This window comes from Diadema setosum, chromosome 4 (genome assembly GCF_964275005.1).
Source record: "Diadema setosum chromosome 4, eeDiaSeto1, whole genome shotgun sequence".
Taxonomy (NCBI): domain Eukaryota; kingdom Metazoa; phylum Echinodermata; class Echinoidea; order Diadematoida; family Diadematidae; genus Diadema; species Diadema setosum.
Window position 1 is genome coordinate 4,992,627 of NC_092688.1, and position 20,486 is coordinate 5,013,112.

The 20,486-nt window shown below is 38.9% G+C and overlaps 2 protein-coding genes across 2 annotated transcripts in view; one reads left to right on the forward strand and one right to left on the reverse strand.

Moving 5' to 3' along the window:
• Window positions 1-620: 620 nt before the first annotated feature.
• LOC140226778 (large ribosomal subunit protein uL16m-like) lies at window positions 621-11,342 on the reverse strand. The gene is made up of 5 exons (XM_072307205.1): window positions 11,236-11,342; window positions 4,079-4,150; window positions 3,332-3,480; window positions 2,426-2,591; window positions 621-1,989 (listed from the first exon to the last, which is right to left on the reverse strand). The coding sequence occupies exons 1-5, from the start codon at window positions 11,300-11,302 to the stop codon at window positions 1,694-1,696; spliced, it is 750 nt and encodes a 249-aa protein (XP_072163306.1). The 5' UTR covers window positions 11,303-11,342; the 3' UTR covers window positions 621-1,693.
• A 295-nt stretch (window positions 11,343-11,637) lies between these two features.
• The window catches only part of LOC140227525 (GATOR1 complex protein DEPDC5-like), a 47,676-nt gene continuing 38,827 nt past the window's right edge, over window positions 11,638-20,486 (forward strand). The window contains 3 exon segments of the mRNA XM_072307926.1: window positions 11,638-11,942; window positions 15,036-15,123; window positions 17,902-17,960. Coding sequence (XP_072164027.1) covers window positions 11,900-11,942; window positions 15,036-15,123; window positions 17,902-17,960 — 190 coding nt within the window. The 5' untranslated portion in view covers window positions 11,638-11,899.

Here is a 20,486-nt window from a genome sequence, read left to right on the forward strand (position 1 = left end):
ACACACTCGAAGAACATGCACACACTCCCACATACATACACATAAACAGTCCCAATCCCACCCATTTCTGATTTGATATAACAAATGCCTCCATGAAAGTTTGGTGCATTATCATCACAATTTTTTTTTTTCCCCCAAATGACCCAGTAAATCTGCATCTTAACGTGATGTGCGTGTGCATGCATGTGTGTGTGTGATCCTTGTATGCCTATGTGTGTTTGTGTCTGTGTGTGTGTCAAAACATACTGGACTTCTTAAGAAAGAACCTTCTCTCCTCATCTACTCCTTTGCCAGATCTACCAACAGTTCTTTGGAGGACTTCCAGAAAAGACTACCTCCTTCATTTTCTCCTTCTCCTTCCTTCCAATATTTCTCCTCTCTTTCCATTTTTTTTTTCATCTCCCACTTTTCTATTACCTTTCAAACCTTCTCATCCTTCTTTCTCTATCCAAACAGACCTTTTGAGGTTGTTGCCGACTCAGATGGAAAACTGTGAACTCTTTACCTAACATTCACTATGCCTCACATTGCCTGCTTCTTTGTACAGAGGGATATGTAACGTAAGCATTCATTCATTTGACTCATTATTTCACAATCAAACTTTCACTTTGCCACTTGCCATCTGTAGGAACTGTTATTTGCAAATGAAATATTTTTACAGTTTGATTAAGCATGCCATTTGTAGCTTGACATCCCCTGTTCATGATTGTAAGGTACTAGTGTGCCTTTTGCCTTTTGGAAGGGTGAATATTCTACAGAACAGACACTACAGCATATCAAAAGTGTATCTAGCAATTTCCATTTCAGAAAACTGCTTCAATGCGAATACAAGATGCACATGTCTGAAAAGACCCATATATTCGTTATAAGCCATACGCTGTTTATTTCAAATGCTCATAATTATTTTGGTGGTTCTTCACGTCTGAAAATTTATTTGATTTTTAAATGTGGGACATAATATATTGTTCGGAGAAAAGGGGGAAAATAAAAAGGGACTACTGAATAGTGGAAAGAATTAAATGCACCAGGCACCCCCCCCCCAAAAAAAAATACAATACAATACATATTTTTTTTCCCCCTGCAGCTTTCATCATTTTTCTTATACTGTGGTAGTACACGTAGTAGCAGTAGCGATGTGATATGCTAAGAAGAAAGGAATTGCATTTTCACTAACTGACATGGCAACCTTGGGCTATAACTTTCTACACACACATACACTGGGGGCTACGTGTAGCTGAAATACTTCAATTTGAAATTAAAAAAAAAAAAATGACATGTAGGAGCCGACATTTCAAGCACTTCCTGGCAAACATGCATCCAAGTGGTGAAGGAAGATTTTTCATTCACTTTAGTCTGGATTTCTCCACTACAAGCCCTCTGTGTGCACGGAGTGCTGATTGGCACAGATAACACCGTAGCATTGTTTAAAGTCCATGGCACAAAACGGGTTGAACAAAGTCTGATTGCATAAAGATGGGCTCTTGCTCTCCCACCACAAAAGCAGTGTACCACAATCATGGAAGAATAGGTTATCCACTCATCCAAAAGTTGTTCATCCTCGATACTGATGCCGTCCACTCACAGCACTCCTTGCCCCATGGGTTTTAGACCTCCAAACCATGTGCAGTTGAACACTCCCAGAATTACAGAGAACTGGAAGCACAGGCTAACTCCCACTGAAGAAGAGCTATCCCTACCGGTATTCTCCAAACCACTTGTAGTCATAGGGCCCCAAGTACTTGGAGATGCCCATGTAGTTCCCCTTGGCAATGCGCTCAAATGTCCATGGATTTGCGTTCTCCTCCTTTTTCGCACCATATTGTTCTGCCATCTCCCCCATGATGTCCTGTGAGACCACTTTGCAGCGGAAGGGGAGCTTCTTGGAGATCTGGTAGAGGATGTTGTACACCTCCTCCAGCTCTATCCGCCCCCCTAGCTCCATGACGATGCGACCCGCTTTCACTGGAGTGACATAGTGATGCACGCTGCCTGAAAGTGACAAATACAGAAATAACACAGGGATAGATGTTACAATTTCATATTCATGTACATATCAATTGAAAATGCGGAGGTCAGGTAAATCATTGCTAAGTACTATGTTTCATGAAAGAGTTTACTACCTGTGTGTTATAGGATACATATAAATTTGAGTGCACCACTCTCTTGACTAATCCTGAGCAGAGTTGTAAGGAGAGGAAACACAATACCTCTCATGAGAGTGTATGACTGCCAACATCTTATGCACAAATGATAAAGAATCCTTTGAGAGTAATGGCATTACAAGCAACATCAAAATCAAGTGACCATGATGGCAACATGATTCTCTTTGGGGTAAACTCTCTTTTAATCTTGGTATACAGATGGAATTCCGGTGGTTACAGAGTGATAAGCTACACAAATTACTCTCAATCCACTGACCACTCACCCTTTCCACCACCCATCCGCTGACCCTGGCCCTTCTTGGTGATGGGCTTGAAGGGTGAATTGACCCTCCATCGGGCAAACATGTGGTCACTGTCTCCAATGAAACGGTTGATGGTCAGTCGGATCATCTCAAAGTGGCCATGTTTCATGTAGCCCCCTGTTGTTGCCTATAGCATTTAATGCAGTGCAAAGCACAAGATTAATCAAAATTGTATCCATGGGATGTAGCACTACCACAAAATCTGAAATCCCTAATTGTTAATATGTGGAACATTTTCATATGAATTGATATAAAACTTTTAGCCAATAGTTTTCATTCAAAACTTATAGCCTATCTTTAAATTTCATATCTCAAAATTTCCATACAATAAAAAGCAGACCAAAATATATTTGAGATTTTGCTTTAATTAATTGGTACACACACACACATGGAAATTATAAATTTTAATGCACATGATAACCCCCCCCCCCCCTAAAAAAAAAAAAAAAAAATCCAGTTAAAGACATACTTTCCTGAAACTTTTCCATGAGTTACAAATTAGATAGAAGTGTAATTACTGCTGGGATACACCTGTATTTCAAAAGTGTGTGGTTATATGGTCAAATAGGAAATAAGGTTACAACTGCATTTTTCATCATGGTCAAAATTAATTTTGATCAGTGTTGACCAAATTCCTACAGCACATTTGTGTCATATCACGCATATCAGAATAAATGTTTGTTTGTTTTTGCCTGGTTTCTCATCTTGATGGCAAGATGTACATTGTAGCAGCCTTTCCCCAGGGGAAGGCTAAATCACATGACGATAGTAATATGAAAGCAGATGAATATTAAACTGGATAACATCTGAAGTTATCAGATCTCAAATATGAAATAGCTGTAATGTAAAACTGCACACATTTCTCACCATGAGGCCATACTGCTTGAAGACAAGTGTGTTGGACACTTCTGCTGGGCCTCTAATATCATGTAGACCCTTAAAGACCTTTTTATACCGCGTTCTCTTTGGCACTTTGTTCAGGAACTTCAGTTTGGGCTTGGCAGGAATTTTAACATCTAGACAAAATGAATATGTTTAAATTTAGTACGAGTACAATTCCAACACAACTGAGGCAATATCAGAATGCAACAAGGCAGAAAGGGCATAAAAGCATTGGGTTTTTTGAGGTTTTAGCATTGCTAAAAAAGCCCAGCCTGATTAGGGTTAAACGATGCACAAAGCAAGGATAACACACCATGACTGGCTGTGCAAATGTACGTATGTGTATGACATACCTAGGTCATTTGGTACATGTATGTTGATCTACAGCAGGCCACATAAAAATGCATTACAGATTTGTGTGAAGAAAAAGATGTTTCATATTTTCTCTCCTTGGTATGAATACATACCCAGACACCTACACACAACTGCACAGATACTGTACCCGTACAGATACACTCAACCTTGCCTTAGTCAAATCTATTTCAACTGAAGAAATAGCTATGACATTGAGAAAATTCGACTTACGAGGTATTAAAATCGATAGAATATGAAGAGAAGAAGACTTGGAAATTTTTCCACTTAGGCGAGGTCGACTTAAGCAAGGTTGACGCTACATACATCTACACAAACATAAACCATATGACATGATTGTATGTTTTATATGATACTTACAATCAAATGTATCAAAGGGTTGGAAGTTTTTCATTGTAGCCACTTGTACAGCTGTTGGTAGTGCAAACCTCCCTACATTTCAGAGAGGGGGGGGGGGAGAGAATGAAAGAAACAAAATAAAGAAATATTATACACAGCAAATTACATTTTTAGAACATTACAGTGTATGCACAAGAACTGCATGACAAATACCAATGTAGATCTCTATACTCTAATACAGTGAAGGGGTGGGAACTTCATCCTTTCTAGAATGTTTGCTGAACGTGGGTATATACGTAACAGTTTTGCAACTAGGAGCTAGCAATGTAAGAATTACCTATTCAGTGTTCAGATAGGGAGCCCAAGCACTGCATGGTTTGATAGATTGATGAACGTAAAATAAGCTCCAGTCAGACTGGCAAAAGATCCTGAAGTTTAAGATCGCGAAGTCTTCGTGATCTTTTGTCGCCCATTCACACTGTCAGCCAAACTTTTCAATCTTTGGGTCGAGAAGGTTGGGTCACTAGTGCATGTGCGCAAGAAAAAAGAAAGAGTATACAGTCTGATGGCTAGTGACTGTGACGTAACAATGCACACCTATACATCACAATGACAGCACACTTTGGAGACACCGCCAGCAAACAGGTGATGGACTGGTCACATGACAAACTTCATGTAGTTTCAGTTTCTGGGGGGGGGGGGGAAATAACCCCAGTTCGAGTTGGTAGTTTGGCAAGAAGTTTGTGGTCACACTGGCAAAACTTGAGATCTTAAAGGACAAGTCCACCTTCATATACATGTGGATTGAGTGAATGCAACAATATTAATAGAACACATCAGTGAAAGTTTGGGGGAAATCCAACAATCCATTCCAAAGTTATGAATTTTTAAAGTACATGTATCTGCGCAGTCACTGCTGGATGAGAAGACGACTACAGTGTATAATGTCACATGCATCAAACGATAAGGAAAATAAAAAGAGAATGTCGCAAAACTTTACTTTATTTAATAAAGTGCATATTTCTTCGACTTGCTACTGATGTATCTTAAGGGAAATATTATTCCCCCTGCCTTTTGAAAGAGAGAAGTCGAGTGTTCTTTCGTTATGCGAGAAAAGTGGAAATACGTTGAATTTTCTTTATTCTTTCTTTATATTGTTGTACACATGTGACATCACAAGCTATAGTAGTCTCCTCATCCAGCCGCGACTGAGCAGAAACTTCAAAAATTCATAACTTTTGAACGGACTGTCCGATTTTCCTCAAACTCTCGCTGGTATGTTCTAGTAATAGTGCTGCATTCACTCAATCCACATACCATGTGGTGAACTTGTCCTTTAAAGATTGCGATCTTAAACTTCTCCATCTTTGCCAGTGTGACCGCAGCTAGATTGCATACCAGGTAATGGAAAATATGAATTCACCTTTGTGACACTATCTCTATCCAAGCAGAATTAAAGATATCTCAAGTCAGCTATTCACCTCCTGAAAAAAAAACGCTTATCCACAGCAAGAATTCTACATATTTTCAAACACTACTGGTAGTGGTATCATGCCACTGGGCGCTTTTTCTGGAATCATCCCGCGACGCGACGTCACATCACATCACGCATCCAGCACATACAGACAGCGCGCAAACTGTGAGATTTTCAGAGCGAGCTTGTGCACGCACTGGAGGATACAGTATCCTCCGGTGCGTGCGGAATTGACGAAGAAAGTGAACCCGTCGTACCTACAAAGTGATTAGTTTGCTAACAAACTGGAGTACCCACCTACTCTATCAGTGTGGAATAGTAATTTGGAATATATGCACAAGATCAGGTTAGTACTGATTTTATTTTTCTCTACGAATTTTTGTAAAAAGATGTCAGACTTCAGCTTCACCAGACTGATTCATGCGCGGAGAAGTGAGAGCCGCAGAAAAAAGCACTGAAAATATTTAGTTGGATCATGATCAGGCCGCTAGGTGCGGCAGCCTTGCATTGAGCGAACCCCCTGGCGCCCATGTTTCGATGGGTCACTGTGCATTGGTTGATTAAAACTTGATTGTTGTAAAAAAAAAAAAAAAGACAAAATTTTTTCTTCTTTTCATCATGGGTAGTGGACATGTGTGTGTAACAAAAAATCACCGTGCAAAGTTGCCACAATTTATATGTCAGATGTGAGATGAATAAAAAGTGAACAGGGAGCTTCATGAGTCTCTCTCCCCGGGGGCGTCATGAGGCTCTCCGCAGGCCTTGTGAGGCAGAGTGCTCATATGGGGGAGCAGGCCTCATGAGTGGGTTTCCCGGACTGATATCAGGCGGTTCTTCGATAGCCATAGGTATAGGGCTGCCATGCGACCCCTACTCGGTACGTACGGGTTGGGCCATGGGGTCGCTGGTGCGGTTATCAGGTGCCATACTCGAGAACTGAATCGCATCGCCATTCGTTCTTTCCAAGAACTGTAAGGAGCTGGAATTCCCTGTTGTCAGAAATTGTTTCAGCGCCACTGTCTGTGGGATCATTCCGTAACCAACTAATGTTTTATTTAGGGCAAGTCCAAGATATCGCGCACCTTACGTATGGGACATTCAGAGATTTCAAACCTCTGAAAAGTAATGAAGGAGCACTTGGATTTTATTGTTTATCATCAGGAGGACTGGTATCCCTGAGAAGAATATTGTGTTTAAGTTTGATGTCATTTGACCTTGGGTTAATGGTTTTATTAAGAAAAATATGCCAACTTACGTATGGGACCAGAGAAAAACTGGATTTTTCAAAATAAAGTTTGAACTGAAAATTCTCTGAAAGTACCTTACTGATCAAGTTCTGTTTGGAAGTGAAGAAAGGTACAATACTGAAGTATCTTCCAGCAAAGTTTCACTGCAAAAGAATAAAGCATATTTTCATGAAGTTGGTTTAATTAACGAAAGTACACCTTACGTATGGGACATGGCTCAACTTACGTATGGGACATTTGTCTTTAGTGCACAAATGCATTCATGGGAATGACTTTAAATTTCCCCATAGTGTCATATTCAGTTCCACAAATCATGCTACAACATGTAACAAAGGAAATAGACTTCTAAGTGGGTACTTTCCTGGTTCAGGTACCTAGCAAAAGCTAAAATAAAACAAATAAAAGTAATTACCAATTTACAATTAAATGTCTTAGTTTGGATTCCGTCATGCATTAACACTGTCCTCATGATGTCTGCACATACAGATATAGTGTACTGACACTCTATTTCTAGCCCATTTGTAATTACTCTAGTCAATATTTTTTCATCAAATGAAAAAAAAAAAATGAGCGAATTCTAGCTTGTGACCTTGATATAGCATACATGTACATGTACAATAACTAATTTGTAGTCTTGATAATTTCAACTTTAGAATCAAATGTCATGTACAGTGTAATTTGCAAATACAGTTTGAAGTGGGTACTTTCAGTAGCTCTAGGCTTACCTTGCAAGTTGTCTGAGTTTTTATAAAGCTTTTATAATTGTTTGAAATGCAGCACAAAACACAACAACAACAAGAGTACTTCATTTTGCTCTGTAATCATCATGTTTTGCCATGTGAATTTTAGCGGAACTGCAAAATCAATCAAATTTTAATGAAAGTTTTAGATTTCAAGGAGATAGAAGAATGTATGTACCAATGCTGTTTTTTTTTTTTTTCAAATTGCTTGGCTTCGTGTCTATGAAACCAAAGACGACAAAATTTGTGTTACTTTGTACATACATACATGCTTGTGTAGCGATACAGGAAAGATTATCATTTGCACATTCAAATCTAGATTTGAAACACTTAAGTTACTCACTGATCTGCAAATTACAATTTTGAATAAATTCTAATAACCTCATTTGATCATACACTACCAGATTGCAATGTATGTTGATTATTGTGTAGATGTGGGGTACAAAGTAAGTATGAGTTGATGAAGGTGTCTCAGAGCACATCTGTCTCTTCAAACACAAAATAGAAAAGAATATTGAATTCCCTATTTGTTTGTGTAATTTGTGTTTTTAGCACTCCAACCACAGAACCAGTATTGATATTGTGGTTTATAGCAAATGTAAACTATAGTCTTCATTTTACAGGATTTTCAGAAATCATGTTCATGACCTTGATGTTAAAGTCATGACATATTCTGAGGGTGAGCAGTTGAAATATTAACAATCATATCAAAATAAAAAGTATTCTCATAGGGTTTTTCCTTTGCTATCAACTCTAGTAATGACAAAGTTACCTGCTCACACCTTAAGTGATTTTTCTTTTCAGTAAGACCTATAATGTTGTCATTGATGAGCGCCATAAGCACAATTGTTTTGATTTCGCTTTTGAGGCTGTACAACCTGTGGTACATGCTGAACAGTGTACTGCACCTAAAATGACACTCAGAGAATCCCATTCTTGGACAAAGTCATTTTGTAGAGAGGTAAAGTTGAAAATGATAACTGAATTAAGAAAATGTCCAATATCAAAATGTTAACGGGGAATGTTAATTTAAGACCAGCTGCACAGCCTGTAATGAAAATAAGAAAATACAAGTATAAATGAATATTCTTTATTTTCCTTTCTTAATCATAGAATGACTCAATAATGCTGTTCTTACACTCTCCCTGAGGTCAACTGAGTAGGAGAGGCAGATATATAGACATTTCCTTCAGAGTAGGTGCAAAGATAACCATTAACCAAACAAATGTAAGGACATATAGCATTCATGTCAAAAGGCGGTTTTCCCATTCACTTTGCATGTAATGTCCCATACGTAAGGCATTTGTCCCATACGTAAGCAAACTTTAATTAGTTATAAGATGAAGGACTAATTAAATTTCCTCATTTAGTTTTGCTAATCTGGAGTTGACATGAATAAATTAGAACTTCCTAAAGTATGATTGGTCAATGTTACAAATCTTCAGAAAAAACTTAAAAAAACATACTCAAATCCTTACGTATGGGACACTATGTTCTGGGAAAGTGCATAATTTGCATAATTAATGTGCTGACCTTGTCTTACCAATTGCAGATTATACTAACTCATACAGGGGTCATGTCCATAAAGGAACTAGGTCAAGGACAAATTCAACTGATTTTAGATGAATATTTATAATTTGTCCCATACGTAAGGTTTGTTTTTGATTTATGCAAATCAAGGCCATATTTCTTGCATAAATTTGCATAATTCAATATTTTCTTTGCTGGAAATATATGATTTAACTCTTTGGCTACAACATGATATCAATAACTTTTTGATAAAATCAAGATGAATTTTGAGCATCTGAGGGGACATTATCTTGGACTTGCCCTTTAACTTTTAAATAAGGCACACGGCACGGTAGCCTGACCAGAGCGCTGTGCAAAGCACAGCAGTCTGACATGTACTAGTGTTTAAACATTGTAAACGACCATCGCTTTTGACGGCAAGACCACAAAAAATGTCTTTTATTTTGTTTGATTTTAACAGTAATACCATCCACCTATATCATATTTTGCTGATGGTTGAGTTGAATTTGGTGTTTTGTTGGTATCCAAACCTTATTGTTGAATTTTTCGGAGTAGATTGTGCGATGATTCACAAAATCAACGAACTACCACGAACGCTCAACCCGAGGTACCGTGGCGTGGTAGCATTTTACGTACGCCCGTGCGTTTCGTGTGTTACGTAAAGCTTGTCGTCTTCTACGTACACGTATTTCCGCGCATGCTGCTCTCATGATTTGACGTCACTCTCCACTCCAACTAGCTCATCCACTTCCGCTCCGACTAGCTACGTTGTAGTATAGGAGAGTGATTGCCATTCAATAACACGCAGAAGATGAGGAGTGACGCAATACGGACGCTTACAGACCTGATTTTAAGGATGGATTTCGGTGGGTTTTTGACATAATTAAAAAAAATACGCATACCGATTATTTAATGATTATCATAGATTACGAGGATTCCTTATATTTTAGTTTTCCACGATTAATAAAGATATTCATGAAGGAAACGTACACCCACCGCTGAAAAATAACATCTGCGAAGGAGTAGCCCGACCAGACGCTGTTAATACGCTACGCGAATACAGCGTCTGACCAACGAGCGGGCACCTACAAAGTGGGGAACCACAACACAACTACAAAACTTGTGAAAATTCATACGTTCTTTATAAACAATGTACACGTTACCAAACTTTACTCACCTTAAGTGCATGCTTGTATTACAGAAGGTTCGTAAGTCCATTGAGAGCCCTCGTGATAAGTCCGTGGAACCAAAAAATGATACTTCCTGGTGGATTCCCTAACACCGTCAGGGTTCATCGTTGCAGAATTCAAAATGGCGCCTTGATCTCTGCGGAAATCTTTTGCGTGCGTGCGATGCGCTGCTTGAGTGTTGGTGTAGCAGCACGGTCGACAGCGCGACCTTTTGAAAGGGCATTCAGATCATGTGACCTCCCGGATATTGGAAATGGCCTGGCGTGAAAGACGATGTACCGTTCGTGAACCGTTCACACATGCTGCATATAACCATCATTTTAGGTAAGTTATTAAATCTAAATTTCAATATTCATAGCATAGATATGAAGTCTCATTATCATTTTGTTCGTCAGATGAGTTTGAAGTGACAAAAAAATGATCTAAAGTATCAAAATTCAATCCGATCGCATGCGATCGTTGGACCCTCTTCGTGTTTGGAGCTTCGTTGGTACAGCCCTGTCGCGCTACGTATGTACAGCGGCGACTGGGCTGTGTATAGTTAGCGAAGGAGTAGACGTGCAGCCGCTGTCGCAAAGCGACAGCGGCTGTGTGTAGTTAACGGCACGGTTGACCACAGCACATGCCACACCCACAGACGCACAGTGCAGTGGCTATAGTGGTCTAGTTATTTTCTTCAAATTTGTTATGTGCTTGTAAATATCTGTAAATAAACTGCATTATAATGTAAATAGCACAATCTGTAAGAATCTACAGGGTATTGAAGGAAGCAGACTTAATCAGAAGAAGAAGTAGAAGAAGATGTCTAAACACGTGATGACTAGTGTCTAGACTTAGCATAGTAACTGTTTGAGGCACACTACACAAAATATAGTATGCGGGACTACATTATACAGGTCTACACCACAGCCATTTTTTAAAGTCATTGATGGGTAGTCCAGCAACGATAAAGATTTCTTTTCGCTCAATATCTACATTACCGTGGATATTATCTCACCATGATTTACGACGATATGGTTGACAGCAACTTGTAAGAGTGAACATTTTCGCATCAAATTGAACATACTGACACGCTTCGCTACGGCCACTGGCGCTGGCACTGTCCTCGATGATCATGAATGCAGCGTGCGCGCTTGGGCTGCTGTGCGATCCACTGGTATCTGAGCCTCGGCAACAACCCCATGCCCATCCTCAGGGCTCCCATGCCCATGCCCGCCGCGGCGCCGCCGTACGTACTTGTGCGCGCACGATCATACGACCAATTCCCTTGTGTCTTGGCCAACGACCCTCGACTCTTCTTTTATTTGCGAGGGGGTTAGCGGTGAAAATACACCAGGGTCAGCAGGATAGGGAGGTGGTGGACGTAATAGCATGCAAGTAAGATATTCATAGCTAGCTCGGTCATTACCAAGCAAGTGGCACCGTTGTGGCTGTAATCTTACGACGAAAATAGGTGTTTTTACTCGTCAGCATGCAGCATTGATTTGACGGTGGACTGAAGTTTCGTCATGGTCATTTAGAGAACAACGCCTCACTCATATTAATATCCATCCATGGCATAACCTGTCTGTACCGTTCACGAGATTGACGTCTCTACTTTGATCCTTGACGTGCCAATTCTACGTAATTTACATGTCAGATGCTATACGACTGACAACAGGATGAAAAACTTTAAATTGTGGGTTCATCAAAAGGCTTTTAGCGGTAAGTACGGCAGCCGTAGAATCTAAAGCAATGAAAAGGGTTTATTCCAGTCAATTTATGTATCACACGCGCACGTTCATAACAATAACATTTCGTGAAGTGTTTCTGTTTGCCACTCGGTTTAGATCTCATTTCGGAAGACGTGGTTCTACTTCTGGAGATGTGCACTTTACAGTAAATTTAGAGAAGTCTACACTAGGCCTACAGTGATACAGTAGGCCGTAGGGTAGCAGTCACGTTAACTATACACAGCCCAGTCGCCGCTGTACATACGTAGCGTATTAACAGCGTCTGGTCGGGCTACAGTCACGTGTGTTTACAATATTCTAGTCCCTGGACCCTGGGATCTAGAATACCCAGGCCATCTAGCTAAGCTAGCTAGTCTAGGCTAGGGAGGTGTGGATCTGGATCTGGATGATTGATAGTTTTCTATTGTTTATATCGAAATTTTGTTTATCGAACAACAGGTTCTAATTCCTATGACTATATAAACAACAAAAAACATAGTGCTGATAATTTTGTGACCTGGATTTTTATTTCGTTGTAACCGGAATTTCGATATAACCGTGTTCGTTATAACACTAAAACAGGAGTGCACTCACCTAATCACTCAGCATTGACCGACAAGTAGATCTAGATCTGTGTCTAATTCCGCGAAAAACTTCTCATTTATAGTAATGACATTTGCTGGGTCAGTTTTTCGCTCTAAGAAGCGAAAAACTGACCCAGCAAATGTCATTACTATAGGGCCTAAATGAGAAGTTTTTCGCGGAATTAGACATGATATACTTGTCGGTCAACACTCAGCACTGTGACAGTGGCAGGTGTGATGAGATGTGCTGCTAGGAATAAGATTTGGAATATAGAGTATATATATATAGATCTAGACTATATAGAACCTATATAGTCACAACGGAGGTATCTGTTTTACAATCTAGATCTTCCAAGGTTAGAGAACAGCTCCCAATGAGGTAATGGAAAAAGTTCCTTTTGTACCCCCCCCCCCAACCCTTATTGGTAATGTCAATTTCCATGAAGTCGCCATTAAAAATAGCAGGTAAAACTGATAATTCATCCTTTTATTCTTTCGTCATGTGACAATGACAGTTCTCGCCTTTCTCTTCCATGCAGTTTGTGATGGAAGCAACTCATAATTTTTTTTGGAAGACCATGTTTTTGGTACCTTCAATCTAGCGACCCTACGAGAGTATGTGCGGCGCTCTATCATCTTTGGTTCTACCCTTTGAGTCGCCAGTGTACAGATTGCAGTTATAGATTGCAGTTAATGCATCTGCATCAGACCTGCAAGGCTATACAACACAAAGAGAGCTCAGCGATCGCTATACGATCGCTTTGAGTTTCGATACTTGACATCATTTTTTGTCACCTCAAACTCATTAAATGTAATCTTCATTAATGACACTACATAGCTCTATGTTATCGATATTGACATACTAGTATATACACATTTCACAACTTACCAAAAATAAAGATTATATGCAGCATGTGCGAACGGTACACCTGATAATCGGGATTTCACACAATCAGGAATGCATTTTCAAAGGTCAGTGACCTTTACTCACACTGTTGACCGTGCATAATGTGCATTTGCTGAGTGGTCAATGCGCCATTTTGAATTCTGCAACGATGAACCCCGACGGTCGGGGATTGTGCTAGAAAGTGCCATTTTTTTTTTTGTTCAATGGATTATCGTGAGGGCTCTCTATGGACTTATTTACCTTCTGTAATGTAATATAAGCATGCACTTTACGTGAGTAACGTACAAATGTCTATAAGTAATGTATAAATTGTTATAAGTTTTTTAGTTGTGTTGTGGTTTCCCACTTTGATGGCGAGGCCCGGGGCTACATTCACCAGTACTCTCATCGGGTGGCCATTGGACAGTCATGTTGCCACTGTTGAGCTGCCACCCTTTTTTTCCCCCATTTTTTAAAACACACCCATCATTAAACGGAAGGACTATACATTGTACTTTTTACTTTTCATTCAACATTTAAGAGTCATTCATAAAGGGTGAGACGGATAAACAGTGACGGGTGCATGAACAAGTAGCAACTTCATGGTATGGCGACTTTTATAGGTAACGTTAGCAACTCCACATGTATACTCCCTCATAGTCCTTTGTTAGATAACCCCAGGACAGGACCCTGGAGTCCAGCATCATGCTTAGACTCCTCCCCCCCCCAAAACTTTCTTGCCCTTCACACTCATGTATCATGCCCAGTCATGGTTGGAGATACTGTATATCCAGCTGTGTGTATACAGGTCTGCATTTTTTTTTTTGGGGGGGGGGAGGGATAAAAGAATTGTCATAAACAGAGTTACATGTATCATGGATTTTTACTATTTTTGAAAAAGTGAGCTTTACAGTATTTTTACTTCAGTTTATTCTGGTGCCTGCTTTCCTTTAAAAAAGGCCAACTTAACAAGTTAGTGAAGGAGTCAAGACCTTTTTGTGCACAATGGTATAGTGATAGGAAATAAGATCAATGTCTCTTCCTTCTGAATTCTTTTGATTTCTCTAGCATACAGTACAAACTGTATCTTAATGTACACATATTGATACCTTTGGTTGATAATAAAGGCAGCCTTTTACTGTATACGCCAAATATTTCGCGAGGTTTTTATTTTCACAAATTTTGCGAGTCAGATGCTGTTCGCGAAATTAAAGACACACGAAAATATTTACTCTGATCCCGATGTGAATGTGACGTACGCGTGTACACTTCTCTGTTCAGTACAGGACTCAGCGATCGCGAATTTAACCACTCGCGAAATCGTCGGGAATTCCCGATTCGCAAAAATTTAGACTTGCGAAATGATGGTAGTGATATCATGGCGTGGTCACTGTGACACATTTTTTAGGTTTAATCTTGAAGTCAAATTTAACATGGCTGGATGGATGTACAAATGTACAAGTACTGTGCACTTTAGGATCAAAATTGCTACAAATCAGCCTGGATGTTTGACCCGCAGTATAAGCAATTTTATACATTTTGTAAGCACTAACTCACATTGTTATGCAACGGTGTTCCTTTCATTGAGTACATTTAATTGGTCATTTTCTTGCAGAAGATGAACTTGTCATCAATCCAAAAGAGTTTCCTGATGTTCAGATTGGCGATATCTTGGAGATCTACCATCCCGATGAAGATAGCAGGTTAGATACTACTGTATGTGCATTTGAAGTAAAATGTCATTATACAATAATGATGGTTGTGGAATGGTCTGCATCCCATTTCTCTGCAGTCTGTTGAATCACTTCTTTTTTTTTTTCATAACCTACATGTGCATGTATTTGGCCAATCATTTGACTGACCTGCTACTTACATTAATGTGCATGGACTGTTTTTTGTTTGTATGTTTGTTTGGGTGGGTTTGTTTGTTTGTTTGGTACTATAAGAAAAAAAATGTGATAGATGACTTGTAAATAAGACATCACAGAGTTATCTGTTTTGAAATGAGCTTGGCTTTAGATGCTAATGTATTCATTGCTTGCACATCGTGTGTAAATTATACAATAAGTCAGGAATGGGAAAAAATCAGTGACAACTAAACAAGAAAAAGAAAAAAACACATCCAGGCTAATACCTTTAGAAAATGAATTACATTGTATACTTGGAGGAGGAGATGTCATGATAAAGTGAAATTGTTGAAACTGTGCAGAGTTTATTCTTGGAATCTTGGATGTGAAACTGTCCTCAGTTGCACTCATACAAAGTGTATTAGTATGTAACAGCCATACATTTTTTTTTTTTTTAGATTGCACAGGCCCTACAATACATGTATTAACCCTAAAAAGAATGGGCTATTTTGGTAGCTCGAAAGACTGGGGGGGGGGGGGGGGGCCTAAAGGGCCCCCCCTTAAGATCTCGGCCGTGGATTGCGCGATCGCCGCGGAAATTTGCACAATGGTAGTGTGCGATGTAATCTACAAGATCGTATATTCAAATTTTCCAAAATAGTCTTCTTTTATTTTATTTTGATTAATTATGCTAATTTATGCGAGAAATCAGACTCTTTGATCTAAATCAGTAAATAAAGCTCCAAAAGTGCTCATTTTTGGTCTAAATATTCTTTGTGGCATTCTTCACAAATGTACTTGAAAAAAAAATTCGGTATCAAAACTAATTTCTTATTTATTTTATTGTTTTATGAATTTCTTATGTATTTCTTTGTTTTTCGACCTTTTGTTTTTGCTGTGTTTTTAAACAAAATTTGTGGCAGACACTTTTTGAAGCATAATACTACTAAAACAAATTGATTCTAGCCACTGAGAGTAAAAATAAGCATATTTATATGAACCATGTGAAAAAACTCAATTTGCATTGACTTTGTACACAAAATCACATTTTTGAGCCATTTTCGGTCTCACGTGCATGTACAAAAAGTTATGTAACTTCAGAACCGTACCCCCGGGCATCACAAATTTGGCGTCAAAATGTGCGGGAAACTCGAAAGAAAAAAGTCATAGAGCATCGCGGCGAGAGCATTGCGTGTTGCAGAGTAATCGCGTGAAATGTCGAGGGGGGGGGCCTTTTAGGCCCCCCCCCCCCAGTCTTTTTAGGGTTAAACTAGTTAACCTTGGATTATTTGTTTTCAATCACAGTTAGGAAACTATGATACAGTATATCATCATATGACAATTCCTCTGTATTGCATGAACTTCCACTTTCCTTTCTTTCCTCATAACATGGAAAAAAGTGGCCAACAAATATAAAGTACAAGGAGCAAGATGAATTGTCAGGCAGCCAAATCATACATAGGTAATGGCTAAAGTAGTGTGTTCCTGCCTGCACTGTACAAACAATGCCAGGCACACTACATAGTTGACAAAGTCAAGCTGCAGTTTGAAACTGACCATGAGTCATTTCTTCTTTTTTTTTTTCTTTCTTTTTAAATATAGAGCAACAATAATCTGAATCCAGCTCACAATTGCTGACCACAAAGGCTTTATAACTTGTTAGGGCAAGCCTGTAGTAATAGTATGTTTCAACGATGTATGCCTCAGCACAGTCTATTTATTGTACCTAAATACACTGGCTGCATGTATGTATATTTTCTCATTGACTGTATGTCACATTTTGGCCACAATATTATGATAGATACAACAGATATGATAACAGAATATTTGAAAAAGTGTATGTACTGGTGCTATTTGACACAGGAAGATGTTCATTTTTGTATTGTTTGCATCTGGTACATTGTAGATTGGCCCAAGTGACATTTAATCTATATCACAATCATTCATATGGACAGTTCTAGTGATTTTCGATCAATACATAGAGACACAGGAGGGCATATAAAATTATAATTTTATCATTACATTTTTTCTTTACACCTCTTTTTTTTATTTTTTTATTATGATATATCATTCTCAATCAACATAATCTTTTAAGGATACCTTTAAGCTTGATGTGTTGGAGATCAAGCCCTGAGATGACCATTACAATGTACATAGGACCCCAGAATCATTAAAAAACATGGTTCACTGTGTATTAAAAAAACAAAAACAAAAAAAAAAACACACATACATACACACACACACACACACACACAGTTGTGAAATATCATGTGGATTTTTATTTCAAAAAGATTTTATGTATACATTTAATGCAAAAAAAAATCAAAAAAAAAAAATCAAGGGTCCTGGTGCAAGGGTCCTGGTGCAGACCCACCATGTGGTATAACAAAAAACAAGTGCAAAGTCTAGCTTGAACTTCAAAAACAAACTGATGCTTAGTGAGGGCAAGATAAGTGGTTGATGCTACATATTACTGCTTGCAGAGCTGTTAACTGTTATTTATTGCAGTGTTAAATGTATAGAGTAAAGAATGTAAGATAGTGTAGAGTAATGTACAATTGTAGTGTATTATTATGATGGAAATGAAAATGATATCTGACAGTTATCTTGATTTGTTTGCTTATCACTCTCCAGTAGTCACCTGCTGCTTCAAGTGAAATCCTTCAAAGATGATATGCAACAGAGCAGTAAAGGTATGATTATTTTCTCTGGTTGTACACTCATCTGTTATCATGTCTGAAAAAAAGGGGGGGGGAGAAAAGAAGTTTTATCTAGAGATTAGAATGTGGTTCAGTGGAATCCTATTCAGGAGTTTAACCCGTTGAGGATGGTTTGATTTTGCTACAACACACATTTCCTGGCACAAAATTTACTTTCCTTTCTTGGCTTGAAGCCCGCAGGTATACTCATACATCATAGAAACCACGAATAAATATGTATAACATTTCTCCGTCGTTTCCTGCAAAATATATTTTCCTGTATCAACGCCTCTGATTTTTTTTTTCCCGAATCATTGCTGTGACGCTCAGAGCTCCTTGATATAAACACTGTATTTTTTTTTTTTTTTTTTTTCTCGAAATAATGATACAGCCATAGTAATCTTATCTATTTTGTAAAACATATCATTGTGTGTGTGCTCTATCTAAATACCGTATATTACATTGGGTTGAACCATGATATTGGTATGTGTGTACGTGGTTGGAGGTGTATGTGTGTGTGTTTGAGTGTGTGTACGTGGATGAGTTAGTGTGCGGTACACGCGCGCGTGTATTGTGTAGTTATTTGAGTTTGTTTGAAGAATATGAGGTATTCATCAATATCATATGAGCTCCCTCGTGGAGACGTAATGAGCTCCTTTATGGAGACAATATGAGCTCCCTCGTGGAGACTTAATGAGCTCCTTTGTGAAGATAATATGAGCTCCCTCGTGGAGACAATATGAGCTCCCTCGTGGAGACTTGGTATATATTTAATATTCTTGTTTATATCTCTATAAGATTTATAATGTATGTTTTATGTTAAGTGCTGTCTGGGGCAAATTATTTGTATAGGGCCCCATTTTCTCTCTCTCTCCTTTCGTTCTTTAAAACAACAACAACAACATTTCCCATAGACACCTGCCCGAGTATACTCGGGACTCGTCCTCAACGGGTTAATATTGTCTATAAAGTGGTGCTGTACACCAATGTAAGTGAGAGACAAAATTTGTGGGGGAAAAAAAAGGCCGTATACACACAACAGCTGTATATTCCCGAATGTGCATGGACATGAGATTCGGAGAGCTGGAAGGCTCCCCTGTGCTGCAAAAATAGTTTGACGTTTCCAGAACAAGAGCCAAAAAGAACCTGAATTGTCAGAGCAAGAGGTCATCCTCATGACCCTTCATAGAAGCACCTTCTCTCTTTAATAGTTTCCATGTATACTTGTATCTGACCTCGTTCTTGGCTTTGTTCCTGTGGACACTTCCTGACAGTGTTTTAGCTCACAGTATCTTGACAGTGTTTCAGCTTACAGTATCCTGACAGTGTTTCAGCTCACAGTATTACATTCCAGTTGAAAAGTTTTGGTTTGGATTCAACCCACCTGTTTTTCCTTCTGGTTAGATACGTGTAGATTAGAAAGGTGTGAAGTTATCACTTCCCTGGATAGATGTTGATTATGAGTGTGATGGGCAGAACTGTGTTGGGAGCCTGTCAATCTGTGACATGAACATGTAATCAATCATCAAAATCAATTGTTTAATAGACATCTGAAATGACTACATGTAGTTGTTTCAGTGAAGTTATTCTCCTTTAGCTGAAATGTGCTTGTTTCGTTTTGCAATTTTTAATAATATCTATAGATTATAATGAGGGATGTTATCATAAAAACAGTTATGTATAACATACTGTGCAATAGATGTGGCATACATATAGAAGTTAGTAGGACTTGGTAGCTTTTCTTGATATCTCCACTAGCCTGGAAAGCATGTTGTGATAGTGTGTAGTGTCCTTTAGGACTGATTAAAGATAATATAAAATTTTGGTATTACCTCAAAAGTTTCCCTGAATTTCCTTGTCTTAGTTTGTGTTTCAGGTTAAAGTACCTTTCATATAACTAACACTGTGAGACTTACTCGCCCCAAAGTGCTCTCATGTCTTAGTACTCATGCAATAATGGTTTCGTACCAGAGCCGCCGCCGTACGGCGGCGAGGTAGTACACGTATTGTACGAAACCATTATTGCATGATAACTGCGACCAGCAGCGTGCAGCCCCATACGCATACTGAGTAGCTAACTGCGACCAGCAGCCCCATACGCATAGCTAAATGGGGCTTCGCATTGTAGCTTACAGGATCATGACAGATTTAGTATCGCGGGTAAATATCAACTTAAAATCCAAAAATTCTTCAATTTGAAGACTTACCAATTAAGTTGAAGTCTTGAAAACAGGCTTCGGGCAACGTTTGGTTCTGCCAATAGTCCCTTTCTGTTCGAATCGATGACTGAATGTGACTCGATCGAGAGGACCTTGGGAGAGCTACACTGAATTGATGGCCAGCGCATGCACACACAAACATCTTGTCCGTTCGTGGATTTGAAATTTGTTCACATGTGATGTGTGCGTATGCGCTGGCTGTAGTAATCAGTGTATGTAGCTCTCCCAAGGTCCTCTCGACAGAGTCACATTCAGTCATCAATTCGAACAGAAAGGGACTATTGGCAGAACCAAACGTTGT